The sequence below is a fragment of the Zasmidium cellare genome (genome assembly GCF_010093935.1).
Source record: "Zasmidium cellare ATCC 36951 unplaced genomic scaffold M409scaffold_16, whole genome shotgun sequence".
In the NCBI taxonomy this organism is placed as follows: domain Eukaryota; kingdom Fungi; phylum Ascomycota; class Dothideomycetes; order Mycosphaerellales; family Mycosphaerellaceae; genus Zasmidium; species Zasmidium cellare.
Window position 1 is genome coordinate 528,406 of NW_022986960.1, and position 19,229 is coordinate 547,634.

The following is a 19,229-nucleotide window of genomic DNA, read 5'->3' on the forward strand; positions in this document are numbered from 1 at the left end:
GTGATTGGGCGTGAGAAAGGCTGACGTCAAACTGGCCGCAAGAGCAGGTCAAAGGCCGTCAAGCCTGTTGCTGCTGCTTGCTCCGCTGCGTACCGAGCTTACTCCACGACGACGACGTACGCTCCGGATTTGCTGCCGCCGTCTGGTTGTTGCGCCCATTTTCCATGTATCCATACAACTGAACACACACAGCCAGGATGTCCATCAGACCTGGCGCGGGATCTGAGATTCACTTGGCTCGTCGCCGCCGCTGAGCCCTTGCCCTGTCCTATCCTGTCCGACCATCCCACTTCCGCTCCTCTCCTCCGCGGCCGACCACTGCCCAGGCAGTTTGTCGCCCTCTCACGTGGCGCACGAGAGCAGGGAATACCTTCAGCTGTGCTGGGTGGAGCTCTCTGTCTGACTGCGGGCAAACGCATCGCTGCCATCATCGCCTGCCAAGCTGTCTCACCAGCACGCGATCGCATCGCATCTCTCACATGCTACCGCAAACATCCTCCTCCATATACCACTCGTCAACTACCGCCTCCGATCTGGCGTTGAGCTAGGGCCGGTCACACTTCTTCCATCATGGGGAACAGCTCTTCAAAGGACGAACGCAGGGCTGCGCAGTCCAGACATGGCCATGGACATGCCACTACCGCGGAACTATCCCCCACGCAGGCACAAGCACCCAACGAACGACTAGCGGGTCGGATATACGCTTCTCGAAATGGTAGTGCCAGAGGGAGCAGGCACGACCTGTCATTCTTACATCTGGGGAGAGGGGATCGAGAGAATGAGATTGCAGCGCCGGAAAGGCCGCGAGAAACAAAGCAAGAACGAGAGGCGCGGCGGGCAGAGAGAGAACGACAGGCCCGATTGAAAGAGCGTGAGAGGAGTATGCGGGAAGAGCATGTGGATGGCGGATATCTGGTGACGCTGGGGGTGTATACCGGGGCAGAGGACTTCAGCAAACCAATCGTGCGGCAGCTCCAGATCGAGAGAAGGCTGGCTCCGTTTTGGAAAGGGTTGGAAGACCACTCCGAGTCCTGGACGGAGGCACAACTTGTTGCTGCTGCGAGAGGGCTGCCCATACCCGAACCTGATGCGGTCCCGCCAGATATGGCTCGTACAGGCTCGCAGGCCTCCTCCAACCCTCGTGCATCCGACATCAACGTCAACAGCCTGACTGTGCCGATCACGTCTAGGTCACAATCGTATCAGTCAGACAGATCGGCCAACCTCTCCGCGTCACATCCAGCCTTCTCCTCAAACTCCGGCCCATCATCACCTACAAGTCCGACTTCAAACAACCCGCTCTTTCGAGGTCGCGCGAAGACACTGGCATCGACCTTGATTGGGAAGAGTCAATCACCTGAACTCACACCTCAAGAGATCCGCCTCCCCAACGAGCCGAACGTCAACGGCCAGCCACTGGAAGCCTACTTGTACAAAGATGCATCTGAATGTCCCATCTGCTTCATGTACTATCCACCTTACCTCAACAAGACTCGATGTTGCGACCAACCCATCTGTTCAGAATGCTTCGTACAGATCAAACGACCCGACCCACATCCACCAGAGCACGAACAACCCGGCCAGCCACGACCACCGGAGGAGGAGGCCGAAATGCTGGTATCCGAGGTTGCAGCTTGTCCCTTTTGCGTGACGCCTGAGTTTGGTGTGACTTACGAGCCACCGCCCATGAGGCGAGGCTTGGCATATGCACATCAGCAGAATCCGCTGAAGAACCCGACTTCTGCAATGTCATCATCTACTTCGTTACAGACGGGCGGGCGACGTCGCGCCACGTCACTGTCTGCTTCAGATCCACATGTCATTACCACTGACCGAGTGAGACCAGACTGGGCAAAGAAGTTGGCCGATGCGAGAGCGCATGCTCTGAGGAGGTCTGCTGCTGCCACAGCGTTACACAACGCGGCGTATGTGCTAGGTAATCAAGGTGATGGGTCAAGTCGTGGTGGTATTTCGCTGGGCCGGCGGCGAAGGACGCTATTTGGGGACAGTCCTAACGCTAGTGGCAGTGGTACTCCACGAGAAGGTATGTCTCCGGCAGAGTACGATGCCTACTTTCGTCCATCTAACAGACGTCAAGGCGAGGGTAATGGAAATGGCGATCTGGTGTCTGGTCGATCGAGCTCGCGGCGGAACCGAGTCGAAGACCTTGAAGATTTGATGATGATGGAGGCGATAAGATTGTCGTTGGCTGCTGAAGAGGAGCGCAAACGGAAGGAAGAAAAGGAAGCACAGAAGGAGGCGAAGAAGAAGGCTAAAGCTGACAGGAAAGAGGAGAAGAAGGCGGAGAAGGTTGCGAAGAAGAATGGGAGCAGCGGGTCGTTGTATCATGTTGGTACTAATGACAGTAGCAGCACCTGGGCCAGCACGAGCATGGCGCGGTCGACGAGCAATCTGGGAACGCAGCCTCCTATCCCTGAGGAGGATCTCCCGGGAAAAGGCAAGCAGCCGGTGCAAGACTTTGCTGGCTTTAATCCTTTGCAAGAGCCGACATCGACGCTGAATAGAGAGGCGTCACCGTCTCCGCCGACGACAGCTTCTGAAGCACAGAGACATTTGGAGGAGTCGAGAGCGAATCTTCAGCCTCCCGCTTCCGCGCCTATCTCCACACCCAGCAATCCTCGCTCGACACACCTCCGACAGCTATCGAACGCATCTTCAGCAGCATCGTCGTTTGTGGAATCACCCACCCCTGGAAGCCTTCGTGCCGAATTTAACATGACAAACGCAAGTGGTTTGGATGTTACCGCCGGAGCACAGCAAGCTGATGGCGGATCGAACCTCTCATCAGGGGCAGTCACACCAGCAGCAGCAGGAGCAACGAGCAGCGAACCCATGTTCAACTTCCGCTCCCTCGCCGCCATGATCGGCGAAGAAGACAAAGCCGAAAAGAACGAACACATCGAGCACGCAGGCGACGGCCCCGCCAGCACCACGACAGCCGAAGACGACCTGAAAGAGCCGAGCCCCACAAGCTCCCCGCGAGCCGCACCCGCCTCCCTCCTTGTCGACGAGAGCACACAGAACCGCTCCCGGGGCGACAGCGGCGAATCGAGCAGTTCTGCGCCGCCGCCCATCTACGTCGAGGAACATCGCACGGAGTCTGAGAAGGACGCCGATGAGATTCGTCCGGCACCTGGTATGACGCAGTTGCGGCATGATCCTGATCAGAAGGAATTTGGACGCGTGAATGTGGATGTGGATGTGGCGGCGCATGGGCAGATGCATTAGATGGTGGATGGACTGGAGTTTCGTGAGAGGGAGGGGGAGTGGTGATAACTGTTTTTCGAGCGGAAAGGCGTGGCGTTTTTTATTACTTTTTTGAGGATGGTGGGTGGGTGGGTGGGTGGGAGATGATGGGATGGGTCAGGGAGGCGTTTTAAGAAGAAGGGGATGCGATGAGATGAGATGAGATGAGGATGTGTGTCGTCACTCTCTGGGTAGATTTGCCCCTTGACTTGCTACTATGTCTCGTTCTCTTTTCTGCAATGAATGAATTACTAGTCGAAGCAAAGCGAGATGCATAGAATGGATGAGGCTGTTATATAAGCCTTGAGAATGCGAGGCAGAGAGAGCGAGGGTGCGTGCGAGGGTGCGAGGGATGGAGATGTGATGAGATGGCTGTGGTGTGGTGTGGTGAAAAGCGCCTTGACTTGAGAAGATGTTGATAGGCAAGAAGACGAAAGACAAGACAGGACACCAAGGAGCGAAGCTGGAGAATATTGAATCAATTATCATGGAAAGAACCGATGTTTCTTGAGATTTATCTCTCTCTCAATCGACAACATGCTCGCTTCTCTTGCTTGCTTGCTTGCTTGTTTGTATAGGTTACATTGAGACCCTTCCTCTCCTCTTTCCCTCTTCTCTTTCGTCTACTCTCACAGAAAACGCCTCCGCTCCCCCTTATGCTGCATAACAGTAGCAATAGCAGTTCTGTTCTGTTTTCGCTTTCCCTCTTCTCTCCTCCCTTTCCCCTTTTCGCCGACGTATGCAAGAAAAACTCCCTCCCCTCCCTTTCGCCTCCCTCGCTGTCTTTTGATGTTGGCAAAAAAAAAGAAAGCCGACTCGGCTGAAACCCGCGGCCGTCTCGAACCATACCATAACATAAGAAGAAAGTAAGAATGATTATTACATGTTTCCGTTTTGTTTTTGATCCGAATGCCCAGTTTTTGCCTCCCGATTTTCCGATTCGCGCCGCGCTTCTTGAAAGAATTGATGAGATGTTTTAAAAAGAAATGATTAGACCGTCGTGTGGGTTTGGGTCGTGGTCGGTTTCGTGGGTTCGATAGTCGTAACACATTTGAATTTTTTTGATTGCAAAAGGATAGTGAGGAATTAGTCGACGATGCACTCGTAGAGATAGATGCAGCCGAAGACGAGAAAGGCGACGGCGCCGCCGATGGTGACTGGTTGAGAATATTAGTATGCACTCGTTGTCATGTGGAAGAGATGTGTTTGTGGACTCACCAACTCTCATGCTCACCCTCCCCGCCAGCGCCCTCCCTCCAATCACCGCAATACCAGTACAACACGCGTGGCCTACAATGGCACCCAGTGTTACCCACCAGTAGTCCTGGCCGGCCGCCATGGCAATCGTGGCGATTTGACTTCGGTCGCCCCATTCGCCTAGGAAGGTCATGACGAATGTTTGTACCCACGCAGGACTGAGGACCAGACCTAACAGATTCATCAGTCCGCCAAAGCGGTCCTTCTTCCCTCGTGGAGGACTTGGAGAGCGAGACATGGGCGGTGAAGGTTCGGGTCTGCCCATCTTATCGAAGCCGGGAGATCGCCCTCGTCCGGATTCCAGCTCGTATGGTGAGAGCAGGTCTCCTTTTGATTTCCTGCGCATGGTATGTTCCTTCTCTTCAAGTTCTGCTTCCACTTCCCTCATTTCATCACCAACACCAGCATGTTTGGACATGGCGAGCCCTTCTCTTAAGCTCTTTGCGCCGAACACGAAGAAGAGGATTGCGGCAGCGAAGGTCGTGAACTTCTTGGGGAGGAGGGTAGGAAAGGCGTGGCCGAGGACTGCCGAAAGGATCGTCATGGCGATGAGAGCGGAGAGGGCGGCTGAGAAGACGAGGACGCGGGCGTGGCGCATGGCCATGAGAGCGGCGACAAGGAAGGTCTTGTCGCCGATTTCGCTGAAGATGATCATGGTGAAGGAGAGGACGAAGGAATGGAACCATTCGTGCCATGATTCTTCTTCGCCAGGGGTCAAGGATGGGGTGGTGGTTGTTGAGCCTGATGGGGAGTTTGACTTCGACTTGGGCGGCTTGGGGTTCGTCTTGCCCTCGGTGTCGGGCATCGTCTCGACCAACCACTTGTTCTTGCCTTCACCGTTCACAGGCGGGCCAAAATCATCATCTGGTGAGGTGGCGATCTTGGGATCAGGGTGAGGGATGTTGTGAGGCTTCTCTGGCAGGTCCTTGGGCTTCTCCATGCCGATGCCATCACCGTATCCATCTCCCTTGTCCTTCTTGCCCTCGGTCTTCTCACCAGTAATCGGGTCTTTGCCATCTTTCGTAGTTGTGGCATCTGTCGTCTTCTTGTCCGAGGATTTTGGTCCCTTCTTTTCGTCGCCATCCAAATGCTTCTGCTCACTCTGCGGTATGGGTGGTGCTTCCTTTGGCTCCTGTGGCTTGTTCTCCACCTGACCGTCCTGCCCCTTTCTGAGCTTCTCCTTCTCGCTGATTCCACCTTCTGTGCCAGTGGTGCCCTTCTTCGGTACAGGTCTGTTCTCATCGTTCATGACTCCATCATTCTTCTCGGGTATGTCCCCCATAGTCTCTTCCAGATTCTTCAGTGACGTAGGCACCGATTTCGAAGTCGTCGTTGCTGGCTCGCCATTCTTCGTTTTCACCTCATCCGGCGTGGTATCCACGAATGGCCCAATCTTGGGTTTGCCATCCTGTCCATCCACTGGCGCATCCTCGGTACCTTTGTAGGGTCTCGCTGTGCTTGTGCTCTTTGCGTTGTTCGTTGAATCCGGCGCACTGTCCGCTACTCGCGCATCGTTGGGGGCGCGGTTCAGAGATAGTATGTCATCGTTGCTGAGGACTTCGACCCCATCGGCAGGCTTCTTCGCGGCGTCAGCGACGACCAGGGAGGGGGTCAGGAGGAGGAGAAGTGGTGAGGCTCGTCGTATCCGCATGGTGGGTGGAAGTGTGGAGAATCGAAGGCAATAATGGTGCAGTAGATCGGTAGGCGATCAGTCCATGGAAAAAGGGAGGACAATGGGTGAACGTTGGTCCCCTAGATTCTGGCTGACGTACGCCCGCTCCGGCCGTGCAGTGCAGGGAGGCTCAGGTTCTAGGCTTGTTGGGATGTTTGGCGGGAAGGAGCAGTCTGGACAGTAGCACACACAATACACACTACTCGCACGGCAGATTCAGGTGGTGGAGAGGCGCAGAAAGAATAAAGTACGGTAGAGCTTGATGAGACGCGCAGGCAGGAAAGGGACAGGCCGACGTGCAGCGTGCTGGTCGCCGGCTTAGACTTTGGCTGCGGGTAGGGGTGGCTTGGCTTGGCTGCGGCTCGGGTTGCCGACTCGCTCCAATCGCGGAGAAGCTGGCGACTGACTGGCCGTGAGGCAAGTCTCTAAACGACTGCACTTCGAAAGGCATTGCGCGGCACAAACACGCGTGTCTGCTTCGTGAAATATCCAGTATAGTTACATGTAACAGGAGAATAATCTGATGGTTGTAGACAGATATGTCCAAAAAAAACATGTCCCTCGCGACGTGTTTCGAGCTTAAAGTTCAAGTCACGTGCGTGCTAACCCTAGTCTTGGCGTCTCCTCTGTTGCACTGAGTAAACAATCACATTGCGCCGTCTTCGTCCATTCATTCCACCACCACGGCCGTGCATTTGTCGGTCGTACACAATCAGCCTTGACGGCCACCGCAAGATTGTCGATCAAGGCGAAAAGGCATGGCCAAAATAACGGGTGCCCCGAAGGCGCCGACTGCCTCTGCGCCTGCAACAACAACACGACGCACCCGCAGCCAGAGCGCCGAACCGGCAGCGACTGCGCCAGCACCTCGAACTGGCGTCGCCTCACGGAGTCGTGGAGGGCGGAACTCAAGAGCAAGTAGTGAAGAAGCGGACGATGGGCCAAGGAGAAAGAATAATAATGCCGGTAAGTGATGTTGCGCGGCGCCGTCCATGCATAAGGGTTACTACCCTAACACCTCAAACTAACCCCAGGGTTGTACCACCTGCCCTTCCCACCACCTTCCCCCCTTCCCACCCCGTCCCCACGACAATGTCGGCCCATCTCTCGTCGCATGTCGCTGATTTGAACCAGCTGCCCCCGCCGTCGACCTCACCACTGTCGATGAGGATGATGATGACGAAGATGCACAGCTTCAAGCCCATATCGCTCAGTCTCAGGCTGCCATTGTCCCTCCATCTCAGCCCATACCTGCCGACACAAGAACAGCCTTCGATCGCCGCCGCATCTCAACTGGCTCGGCCATTTCTGGCACCACCGCCAAAACTTCCTTCTCAGCCGAAGAAATCGAGGAAATGGACCCTGACATCATGATCGATGCCCTTCCGACTCTCGCTACTGCCGCCGATGAGTTTGCACATTTTCTGGCTCCAGATGGCTCGGACACTTCTCCTGCTCTTTGGAAGGACATTCGAACTACAGGCACAAAACTGTCCAAACTATACGAACGCCGAAAGACTCCTTTCAACTTTCACAAGGGCAGCTTTGGGAGCCAAAAATACATCCAGCCTCGCAACGTTCTCAGGGCTTTCTTGGGAGTGCACTCCACGGCTGAGATTCCTAAAGCGCCGTGGCGACCGGACCCCATTCTCCTCAAAGCCAACCTGGCTGAGATGCTCAACACTGTGTTTGTGGTATGCGACAGTGATCAGTGGACATCCACAGGATCAGATGCTCTTGAAGGTCTACACGCTTCCTTGCCCGACGCCATCGCCGGGCGCGACTTTGACCTCGCGACATTCTCCTACTACCTCGACCTGACGGCTCAGCTGACTATCCGACGCATGGATGTCTCCATCGAGAGTGAGCCCAACTTCTCTCCGCACGCCGTTGTTGACAATCTCTTCTACGATGACGATGAGACATTTCGTCACATGGAAGAACTTGGCTTGACGACCACGAGTGAGGAAAATCGCAATCACGCATTGCAGCTGATTGATCGACTTGCTGAAGAGCTCAAGAAGCCGTTTCGCAGTAGGACTGGCAATGGTGCGGCAGCAGCTAATGGCAAGCTGAAGGCAAAATATCAGTGGGACTACTTGAAGATGCACACGCTCAAGTACTACGAAGCGCGAGCAAATCAGCTCACTAAGCGTATTGCCAAAGCCGGTGGCGTCGCTCAAATCTCACAAGCCCTTACAGAGGAGGTTGACAGAAGGAAAGATATGAAGGTTGCCGATGAAATCAGACTGATCCGCCAAAAGCCGACGTCCACCCCACGCACAAGCCTGGCTGGCATGGCTGCTCTGAAGGAACTGGATGACAGCGACTATGAAGACGGCTCTGCACGGGCAGCATCGCAAGCTGAGTCTGCTGGATCTGCGCCCCGTGAATCTGAGGCCCAGCCTGATTCAGACATTCAGCTCGAGCTTGAGACCCAGCCTGAGCCCGAGCTCGATCTCGAGCCTGTACCTGAGCTTGAAGCGGAGCACGAATCCCTGTTCGTACCTGCCGACGAAGAGGAGCCCCCGCAGCAGCCTGAGCCTGAGCCTGAGCATGAACCTCAGCGCCTCGTTGATGTGGTCGAACGCGACTTTGCACCCATCTCTCCTGCCCCTCGCAAGACTGCAGCCAAGTCAAGGTTAGACCAAAACTTCCGTATGGCATCGTCTTTCCACGAGAAGCATCAAAAACGCCGACAGGAAAGCTCGCAGAAACAACGAGGACGATTCATTGATCCGCAGCCCAATGCCGTCTTCGTAGAGTGGAATGAAGACGAGCTGAGCCAGCAGGATGATCGACGAGCGGAAGAGACACAGTTCCGTGACCCAAGAATATCGCCTCCCAAAGGCAAGCGCACCCGCACGCAGATCGAGGAGGACGAGGAGGACGAAGAAGAGAACGGTAACATCCCCGATCCAACCCAAGACGAAGGCTTTCAGACAGACAATCGAGACGTATCGGCCGCCAACCAACGTCGCAAAGAAGTGAGCTTTGCGGGACAGACTCGTCCGCCCCCTCGCTACCGAAGCCTTGATACAGACAGGAGTGCGGCCGGACCTTCAAACTACAGATCCACTGCGCCTGAACCGGAGCCACGCCCAAGCCCTGCCAAACGCCAACGATTAAACCCAGGCTCATCCACTGTTCCCTTTAATGAGCCTCTCCCTACTGGTACAGATCTCCCTGTAAACGAACTCTACGCCCGTGCCAAAATCTACGCCCGACAAAACAGTGCCGTCTCCAGCGCGCCTAGGCAGCTGCAGACCCGACGACCCTGGAGTGGGGAGGAAGAAGCCGCCCTGATGGAACTCATCGAAAAGCACGGCGGCGATGGCGTCAGCTACGCCAACCTCAAAAACCTCGACGCTGCTCTGAAAGACGACGCCAAGCTTACGAGTCGCAGCGCGGAGGATCTGAGGTGGAAGGCACGCAACATGAAGGTCACGCTTCTGCTTGGGTTTGGCAGTCAGGAGCAGTTACCTGCGAATTGGGAGTGGGTCATGTTGGATAAGAAGGCGATGGATAAGTTGAGGTCGAGGGGTGTTGCTTATACGCAGGATCGGCAGAGGGGGGTTATGTATGCGTAGGTGGAGGAGGAGGATGTCGATGGGGAGTTGTGACGATGGCTACGAGTTATGATGCTTGGTGGGTGGTGTTTTGGATTGGGACGGGTATCGAAGATGTTTCGTATTCACAACGCTTTAATCAGGCCACAAGTTGATGGTGGCTTTTCCTCTCATAATAGTTCATCCATCCCTCCGCAGCATCCATCCACGATAACCGCGCATACGTTCAACACCGACCATCCATATCACGAAAACCTCACAACTTCGGAAACGCAGTCGGCACCTCCCCGGCCATCTCCACAAGCGTACTCTTATTCTGCGTCCAATGCTCCAAACTCCCCCGTCCATTCTCCGTCCCCAACCCACTCATCTTCCAACCCCCCACCGGCATCTCCGCCGGACTCTCTCCCCACGTATTCACCCACGTAATCCCGGCCTCCAGCCGCTGCACGACTTTATATCCGAGGTCGATATTGGAGGTAAACACGCCCGCCGCGAGACCCATGTTGGTGTTGTTCGCGCGCGCGATGAGGGACTCGAGCCAGTGCGGGTCCTTGTCGTCGTAGTACAGGATGCACATTACCGGGCCGAAGATCTCGTCGGTCGTGATGAGCATGGCGTCGGTGCAGTCTGTGAAGACGGTGGGGCGGACCCAGTAGCCTTCTTTGCTGACGCCTGAGGGGAGCTCGGGCTGGCCGAGGCCGCCGAAGATGAGTTTGGCGTGGTCGGTTTCGATGCCGTGCCGGATGTATTTGAAGACTTTCTCGTGGTGGACTTTGCTGACGAGGGGCCCGAAGTTGGTCGCTGGATCGAAGAGGTCGCCTGGTCGGATGTTTTCCATTTTTTGGAGGAGGTTCTGCTCGAAGGAGGACTTCATGGATGCCGGCACGAAGACCCGAGTGCCGTTCGTGCAGACCTGGCCGGTGGAGAAGAAGTTGGCCATCATGGCGCCGTTGACGCCGTTGTCGACTGTTGCGTCGGGGAGGACGATGCAGGGGGATTTGCCGCCGAGTTCCATGGTGACGTATTTCATGCCGTTGGCGGCGGATGAGGCGACTTTGCAGCCTGTTGAGACTTGGCCTGTGAAGGAGACTTTAGAGATGCCGGGGTGGGAGGTGAGCATGGCGCCGACGTCTCCTGCGCCTTGGACGACGTTGAAGACGCCGGGGGGCACGCCTGCTTCGGTGTAGATTTCTGCTAATTTGAGGGCGTGGAGGGGTGTGAATTCGGAGGGCTTGTAGACCATGCAGTTGCCTGCTGCGAGGCAGGGAGCGGATTTCCAGAGGGCGATTTGAATGGGGTAGTTCCAGGCCCCGATACCTGCGCAGACACCTAGGGGTGCTTTGGTGGTGTAGACCCAGGCGTCCGGACGGAGCTGGGTCGTCTCGCCGTTCAGACCACCGGACGCCACGAGGTTGGCATAGTATTCGAGGACATCAGCGCCCGTCACGACGTCCACAACGCTGGTCTCGGAGAAGGCCTTGCCGGTATCGTGGGTTTCGATCTTGGCGAGCTCGTCGTTCCGTTCTCGTAGGAGCGCCACCGCTTTGAGGAGGATTCTCGATCTCTCCATGGCCGTCGTCCTTGACCACTTGATGAACGCATCTTTGGCTGAGTGCACAGCGGCGTCGATGGCGGCTTTGTCGGCTTTGCAGATGTCTGCTATGGGCTTGTTGTTGGAGGGGTCGATGGTTTGGAACGTCTCGCTGGTTTCGTGGCGTTGGCCATTGTAGTACAAGGCTTGCTTCTCGTAGGCCATCGTCGATGCGTCGGCTGGGTGTGATGCCTTGTCTTGGGTGATAAGTCAGATGTCCGTGAACGCAGATCCGGCTGCGGTGAGTGGGTGTAGACGTCTAGACGAGGTCACGTGTAGATATGGTAAGTGAAAGATGAAAGAAATGTCTGGTTTGGGAAAGAACAACCGTAATCAGGCCGAGTCGGAACAAGGCGGGTTTTGATGGGTTTGTGGTGTGAGAGATGGCGTCGTCGCCTCTTCTCCAACCAAGACAAAAAAATTTGGATGCAGGGTCTATGCTCGGGCAAGTGGGGACGAAGCTGCGGGCAAGTGGGGACGAAGCTGCGGGCACGATGCTCGATTGCTGGTTCGACTACAGGTCTTAGCTACGATGCATGATGCGTGTCTGCAGGAGAGCTGAATGGGAGAACTTCGTACAGCACATTATCAGCGTAGAGGCTTGCTTTGTGCGATGTTCCTTCGCTCGTGGAACAGGTGAAGTCGCAACTCTGGCTTCGCTTATGGCCACGCTAAGGGGCAGCCTCGTCTGTAAAAGTCCTGGCAAGATAAAGCCAAACCGCTAGCGTATCGGAGCTGATGGGCTATCTGGGCGAAGACCAGGTCTCGTGCGTCGCCATTGATGAGGCCATTGACTTTTTGACTTTTGACGGAAGGGCATTGCGTCGTTTCGCTGCCTTAGGTCTTGCGCGCGGACGCCGGCAACAATACAAGCAGCAGCAGCGCAGACGCCATGTGCAGGCATACGCTATCTGCAGGATAGCTCGCGTGTCACCACGGCCACGGCTAGATCTAAGCGTGCCCGACCAGATTTTCAGTGTGGAGAAAGGTCTCGAGGTCTGCGACTACATTTATTTCCTTCTTCCGTCCGCCCTCTCCCATCCTCCCCTCTCATCATCACACACTCACTCATACATATACCTCTTGGACATACATTCCCTCGCTACTGGACAGGCGAGGTGACTTCGACGACCACACCATCTATCACACACACATCCACCATGACGACCACGCACATCTCGGTGGCCGACGCCAGCAATTATGATTTTGTCATCGTGGGAGGAGGTACGGCAGGCTGCGTGATCGCCTCCCGCCTGTCAGAGTACTTACCAAACAAGCGCGTCCTGCTCATCGAGGCTGGCCCCTCCGATTTCATGGATGACCGCGTGCTCTTGCTCAAGGACTGGCTGAACCTCTTGGGCGGCGAGTTGGACTACGACTACCCCACCACCGAGCAGCCACATGGAAACTCATACATCAGACACTCCCGCGCCAAGGTTCTCGGCGGTTGCTCAAGCCACAACACCTTGATCAGCTTCCGACCATTCGAGTACGACTGCCAGCGATGGGTTGCCCAAGGTTGCAAGGGTTGGGAATTCAAGACCTTTACCCGACTGCTTGACAACCTGCGCAACACTGTCCAGCCCGTGCACGAGAGACACAGGAACCAGCTTTGCAAGGACTGGGTTGAAACCGGCTCCAAGGCACTCGGCGTTCCAGTTGTCCACGACTACAACAAGGAAATCCGATCCACGGGAGCTCTTCACCCAGGAATTGGCTTCTTGTCCGTCTCTTACAACCCGGACGACGGCCGCAGGAGCAGTGCCAGTGTCGCTTATATCCACCCTATCCTGCGAGGCGAGGAGAGGAGGCCGAACTTGACCATCCTGACGAATGCTTGGGTGAGTAAGATCAATCTTGCCGGCACTAAAGTCACAGGCGTGAACGTGACGCTGCAAGATGGCACCAAGCACACCCTCACTGCCAAAGCGGAAACCATCCTGTGTGCAGGTGCAGTAGACACCCCTCGCCTGTTGATGCTCTCCGGTCTCGGCCCAAAGCAACACCTCGAGTCTCTCGGTATCCAAGTCCACAAAGACCTGCCCGGTGTAGGCGAGAACTTGATTGACCACCCCGAGAGCATCATCCTCTGGGAGCTGAACAAGCCCGTCCCCGCCAACCAGACTGTCATGGACTCCGACGCCGCCCTCTTCCTCCGAAGAGAAGTCCCCAACGCAGCCGGCGGTGATCGTGACATTATCGACATCATGGCCCACTGCTACCAAGTCCCATTCGTGTATAACACCGAACGTCTTGGCTACGACGTCCCCAAGGACGCCTTCTGCGTGACGCCCAACATCCCACGTCCTCGTTCCAGGGGTAAGCTCTACCTCACCAGCGCGGACCCCAGCGTGAAGCCCGCCCTCGACTTTCGTTACTTCTCCGATCCAGAGGGCTACGATGCCGCCACCATCGTTGCCGGTCTCAAGGCTGCTCGCGAAATCGCCCAGCAGAAGCCCTTCTCCGACTGGATCAAGCGTGAAATCGCACCCGGCCCCAAGATCCAATCCGATGAGGATCTGAGCGAGTACGGCCGTCGTGTGGCGCATACCGTCTACCACCCGGCCGGCACCACCAAGATGGGTGATGTCAAGACGAACCATTTGGCCGTCGTCGACCCCGAGCTCAAGATCCGCGGTCTGCAGAACGTCCGTATTGCGGATGCCGGTGTCTTTCCTGAGATGCCGTCCGTCAACCCCATGTTGACCGTCCTCGCCATTGGTGAGCGCTGCGCTGAGATGGTTGCTCAGACCTGGGGATGGACCGGTCTCGAGAGAGCGAGGTTGTAAGGAATGAATTGCGACATTATACGCCCATTATGCGCCCATCTGCGCCGAACGGGAGGCATTGTTGAGTTTATGGGGAAAGGCGTTTCAAGAAGCACGGCAGGCCAATGTCTGAAAAAGAAGCAAGCGAGCACGGCGTTTCGTTCTGATTTTGTGGAAATGTGGAAATGTGTAAAGAATGCAAGCTACGATACCCATTTCTGTTGGCAGTAGACCTACTACCACTCCCGAGTTAGACCAGCTGTGTATATCAACTTGCACAACAAGACGGCATGATTGAGCAGTGTCCTGGTGCCTGTCAACTAGCCATGTCAACTTCACACAGCTCACCAATGGGCACAGGCTTACTCACAACGCAGGCAAAAACAAAGTACCTTCAAGAGACCGCTGCTTCTGTGACTGGAGAACGGAAGAGATCTCTCACCCAAGACGCAGAGGAAGCAAACGGATCCAACCGACGCTTTCGATACTACAGGCGATCGTTTAGCTCTTCCACATGAGTCGATTGCAACATAGGATTGAGTCTCTCGCATACGCCTACCGGTCAGACCTCGATCGACTTGGCCTGGAGATGCTGGCTTTCTTTTCATACCAGCAGGCTTGTTGCAGATCTCATCTTCCTTCCAGCGATCACACCACTGCCCGCCGCTTGGCTAGAGCTCAACTACACATCCCTCGACGACCCGTCGAAGACGATCTGCGATCCTCTTCATTGTCCAGGCTATGCAGTACGATGTGGCACGATACGATACGGTGCGATCAGCTCGACTAAACTGCGCTGCGCTACGATGTGCTCTCTATTTGCGCCAGAATGGAGGCAAGATTGAATTACAAGGAAAGGCGTTCAAGAAGCACGACAGCGTAACGTCTGGAAATAGAGCAAAGAGGACGGCGTTCAATTCTGATTTTCGCGGAGCATGTTGTAGAAAGAGAGCAGATACGATACCTAGTTAAATGTTGGTTGTACACCCCAAAACAAACACACACACAAAGTGTATTACTATAGCTGTGTATATCAACTTGCGCACTAAGAAGAACGTACAGTTTTGCACACACCACAGGAAACAGCCTTGTCCCGCCGCCAAGCCAGCCTACACCCTCTTCACTCCTTCCTCGATACCGTTCTACTGACAGCCGCTAATCCGGCCGCCCTGACCATCTCCAACAAGACTTCCAAGGCATCCTCGTTCCCGGCCTAGAGTCAATCGTAGTCAGCGTGGCCGCTGTGCAATCGCCTCATTCGTCGCTCCGCTCAAGATGGAATTCCCTGGCACTGACTTCCCCGAGTCTCTCTATGATGTTGGAAGCGACCAGGCTTCTCATCGACGTTTAGACTAGCAAGATGGGCTGCGAGCGACGGGCATGATACATAGCTCGACTTGGGCGCCGAGGGTAAACTTCCTCTTCAAAACGCGGCGGGGTTGTGAGGATGGCTGTGAAGGAAATCGAGGGGAGAGATCGATACCACCAATGCATTCAGCCATCGTTTTTCCGTTGGTAATGTTGAAGGTCCAAACGTTTCCAACTATGTAAGCTATGCAGCAGACATAAAATGTCTTCGAGCTGAGTGAGCAATGTGCTTTTCTAGGCTGCTTTCGGTCCCCTCGCTTTCAGCCAGCCTCACAGCCCTGCAGCAAACTACCAATGTATTTCCGAATCTCGACAAAAATCCATCAACTGTCCAGCAACATATACCATACGTGCATCGCCGTTTCTCGCTTGCTTTGAGATCTCAATCCGCCCTCAAAACAGCCCCTTTGACGGCCATGAGTCCTGCCTCCTTGACCAGCTCCAATACCGTCTCCCAAGCATCAGCGTCATCGATTTCAACATCGATGGCTTCTTCGTTCAGGCTGTCGCTGTCGAGGCGGCTACTAGTCATCACTTGATTGGCAGTGCCAGACGACGATGCTGTCAAACATTAGGTGCCCTGACAACATGCAATTTTGTTGATGACCTGAGGATGAAGTCAATGTAAATCTATCGAGCCTAGAATGTCAGTGATCCCTGGAATTGCTCCCTCAGATCTTCAAAGCAACCACGCTATCAAGCAAAATGCGAGTTGATCACTCCTTTGCCTAGCAGCGGGGATTCAGGCTTTCTTCAGGTGAAGTCGTCAACTTCTTTGGCGACCTCTGAGATCAGGAGATGGCTAGGCGCTCAGCTAGAAGTACCAGGCGCGAGCTCGTCTATGTACCTCACTTGGACAATGAACTACATAATGTTGAGATAATGTCAGGATCAGCCCCGAGAACCAGCGGTTTTCTTGTGAAGGTCGAACTCAAGCAAGAACGACGAGAGTCGGCACCCTCGGTAGCTGCGCATCCAAGGAGGTGGAGAAAAGCCTCAGGATGAGAACTGTCTGAGGCCGTGTGCAGACTCGCTAGCCGAAACTGCAAGGCACTGTAGACTTGTGACACGTTGGCCTCTTGCATCGCGTCGTTGTCTCGCGTGCTAGACGTGCTTGAACTTATCCTGGTACGCATGGTCTTCATCGGCGGGAACCTTCACCATCAGCGTCAATCTCTCGAACTACCAGTATGTCGTAGGTGTCGATCTCTCACTATGTACATCTACATAGCGGTTGACTAGCACTCGGGGGAGGAGAGACTCACTCACTCGAAGTGGAACCCAGTTAACTTCGCGTACACGCGCTTCAGACTCAGCCTCGAAGACGCGACTGTACAGGGCTGGTAAGAGGCCTTATTCATCACGTCGACCAGGTGCGTGAAACGGCTGTCATGGTCGGCAAGTGGTCGGGCTGGCTCTCTGCTGTTGTGCTTAGGTCTAAGCCCGCGAAAAGCCTTCAGCTATACGCGTATGTCTTTGAGGGGCGAGAGATAAGATACACCCGCATTGGTTGTGTTTTTTGCTCGGCGTCCTTCACGCTCGTTCTACGCGTCCGGCGCAGGCACAAGAAGATAATGCCATTGCAAGCTTTCTTGAGCACGATCTAAGATCCGTGTTGCCATGGCACATAATACATTTACCCTCGGTGTTCCAGTCAAAGTGGACTTTTCATCCCCATTACTCCCAAGCCGTCAAAACAGCATGGGGTGCAATTAGCAGCGCAGTCGCTTCTTAGAAGTCGGAGAGAGGGCAATTGCATACGCTACAGTTTTGACCGGATCGAGGAGGGTACTGCAGCTGCATCCCGATCATGAGCACATCGCCATCGTCTGAAGTGTAAGCGTGTGCTCGAGTCCTCACACCACTCTGAAAACTTCGATGCACGTGCACTCACGTAACAAGTCATTAGCTTCACTTCACTCCACATTTACGGAGAACTAATCGATCTTCACGTGACTACTGCGGTGGCCCATGGCACATTGGAAGAAGGCTCTCGGCGGACGAAAGACTTCTCATTGTTCTCCGGGCTCTACACTTCTAGCTCTGCCCCAGTTGGCAGGCTTGCGTTTAACAAATGCCCCTACAGCCCCTAAGTAGCCTTCATGGCGCAAAAAGAAAGCCTGCTTCGTCCCTTTGCTCCAGAACTTGATGGCGAACGAAAGCGTGTGGATCGTCTGCTGGTGTCCTCGAATGAAAGACCCACCAAAGTAGATCCTCTTCAAATCATGCCTTTCTGACTGCAGGAACGAGATCTGGCCGATGTTGTTACTAGTATGTGTTAGCTTCAGTTCGAACAAGGACTGAGTGTACGACTTACCTGATGGCATAAAGCAGACTCCGCGATATATCCTCTGGCTTGAACATCCTACCATCACCAACCAAACCGCTCCCATCGTTTTCGTCCATGTCGTGAGTCTGCGGAGTGAATTTTGACCGAGTGTGGTCGCCATTGCTGAGATTACCATCTTCAGCCTCCCGCTCTGCCTCCCGCTTCCTCTTCAGCACCTTGCCAAAGCTGCTAGCAATCGTTCTTTCACTTAGACCGATCTTCTCGTAGCCCATGCCCTCGCCATAGATATCACCGACAAGCAAGTCCACAGCACTGTTGTCTCCTTTATCTGCCATGTCCAGCATGTCGTCGAAGTTTCGAGCTCCTGTGAGTAGTGAAAGGAGCCCCCAGAGAGTACCGCCACCCAGAGAAGTACCGCCGATACGCTGGTATTGAGATGGCCCAGACACCTTGATCATGGACACACCGCTGCCAATGTTCACAAGCAAATAAGGGTATAAATCCTCCCGAGGCTCCTGAAAGGCGACTGGATTTTCTTCGTCGCTGTCGTTGTATGTAAAGACCTCGTTGGGAATTTGCGTGATGAAAAAGTCCAGGCCCTTGATAAGACATTCCATCTCATCCTCTCGCTCTACCTCCACTCTAAGTCGCTCCCTGATTCGGTCGTAAAATTTGAAGGCTCCTCCGCCAGTGGCCATGATGCTGAGTTTTGTGGATCGATCCATCCCGTTGGTCTGCTGGTGCTTAACCTGCAATTGCCGGAGATACTCGATGCAATCATCAATCTTGTCGGTCTCAAAAGAAAGAAAGCTGAGCCTACCGCCAGACTCTGTTTCCCGACTCTCACGGGTGAAGTAAACCACCTTTGCGAGAGAGCCACCAATATCTGCCGCCACATGGCTGACGACTGAGGTGTGATTCGGCAGTCGTATGTCACGCTTGTGATGCTGATATGAATGCTCTTCGCCGCCCTCAGAGCTGCTTGTTGGTGACCGGTCTGGCGAAGCGTCCTCGTCCTCATGATCAATGATGTAGGCTCCCGCAACGTTGATTTTGATAGACCCTGGCTGGGCTATGGCTTGCTGCATATCAGCCGAGCTGGACAGTCGCCGCCTCTTGGACATCTTCGGTCGTGCAACATGTTCCATAGCCGCCGATGCGTCTTTGGCTAGGGCCACGCTGGTGGTGTCGTGTGTTATCAATGCCACCATGAGCTGACTCCGAAAACGGAAGTTGCTTTACTTCTTGGCACTCCCGAGAGTGAGTCAGGCACGTGAACGCGTCGCCATTCATCAGCTGCCAAAACAGAACAGAATCGCTGCTTCAATTGAGACGAACTCGTGCTATAATAAGTGAACACATGTCGCGACGCAAAATGGGTTGATAACGCGGATTCCGAGCACTTTGTTCGCCGAGGCAAGCTTTCGGCTGAGTGGCTTTCACG

The 19,229-nt window shown here is 54.8% G+C and overlaps 6 protein-coding genes across 6 annotated transcripts; 3 read left to right on the forward strand and 3 right to left on the reverse strand.

Annotated features, from left to right (window-relative positions):
- Positions 1–570: 570 nt before the first annotated feature.
- Positions 571–3,249, forward strand: M409DRAFT_54414 (uncharacterized protein; the record flags this gene model as incomplete). Its single annotated transcript, XM_033812704.1, has 1 exon — positions 571–3,249. One exon carries the CDS (start codon positions 571–573, stop codon positions 3,247–3,249), a length of 2,679 nt encoding a protein of 892 aa, XP_033668117.1.
- A 1,104-nt stretch (positions 3,250–4,353) lies between these two features.
- M409DRAFT_54415 (uncharacterized protein) lies at positions 4,354–6,175 on the reverse strand (the record flags this gene model as incomplete). The annotated part of the gene is made up of 2 exons (XM_033812705.1): positions 4,354–4,424; positions 4,486–6,175. 2 exons carry the CDS (start codon positions 6,173–6,175, stop codon positions 4,354–4,356), a joined length of 1,761 nt encoding a protein of 586 aa, XP_033668118.1.
- Positions 6,176–6,954: 779 nt separating this feature from the next.
- Positions 6,955–9,786, forward strand: M409DRAFT_66248 (uncharacterized protein; the record flags this gene model as incomplete). Its single annotated transcript, XM_033816854.1, has 2 exons — positions 6,955–7,162; positions 7,331–9,786. 2 exons carry the CDS (start codon positions 6,955–6,957, stop codon positions 9,784–9,786), a joined length of 2,664 nt encoding a protein of 887 aa, XP_033668119.1.
- Positions 9,787–10,021: 235 nt separating this feature from the next.
- On the reverse strand, positions 10,022–11,524 carry M409DRAFT_54417 (uncharacterized protein; the record flags this gene model as incomplete). The annotated part of the gene is made up of 1 exon (XM_033812706.1): positions 10,022–11,524. One exon carries the CDS (start codon positions 11,522–11,524, stop codon positions 10,022–10,024), a length of 1,503 nt encoding a protein of 500 aa, XP_033668120.1.
- A 995-nt stretch (positions 11,525–12,519) lies between these two features.
- On the forward strand, positions 12,520–14,148 carry M409DRAFT_22660 (GMC oxidoreductase; the record flags this gene model as incomplete). Its single annotated transcript, XM_033806435.1, has 1 exon — positions 12,520–14,148. One exon carries the CDS (start codon positions 12,520–12,522, stop codon positions 14,146–14,148), a length of 1,629 nt encoding a protein of 542 aa, XP_033668121.1.
- A 3,359-nt stretch (positions 14,149–17,507) lies between these two features.
- On the reverse strand, positions 17,508–18,909 carry M409DRAFT_22661 (uncharacterized protein; the record flags this gene model as incomplete). Its single annotated transcript, XM_033806436.1, has 2 exons — positions 17,508–17,763; positions 17,813–18,909. The coding sequence occupies 2 exons, from the start codon at positions 18,907–18,909 to the stop codon at positions 17,508–17,510; spliced, it is 1,353 nt and encodes a 450-aa protein (XP_033668122.1).
- Positions 18,910–19,229: the final 320 nt, after the last annotated feature.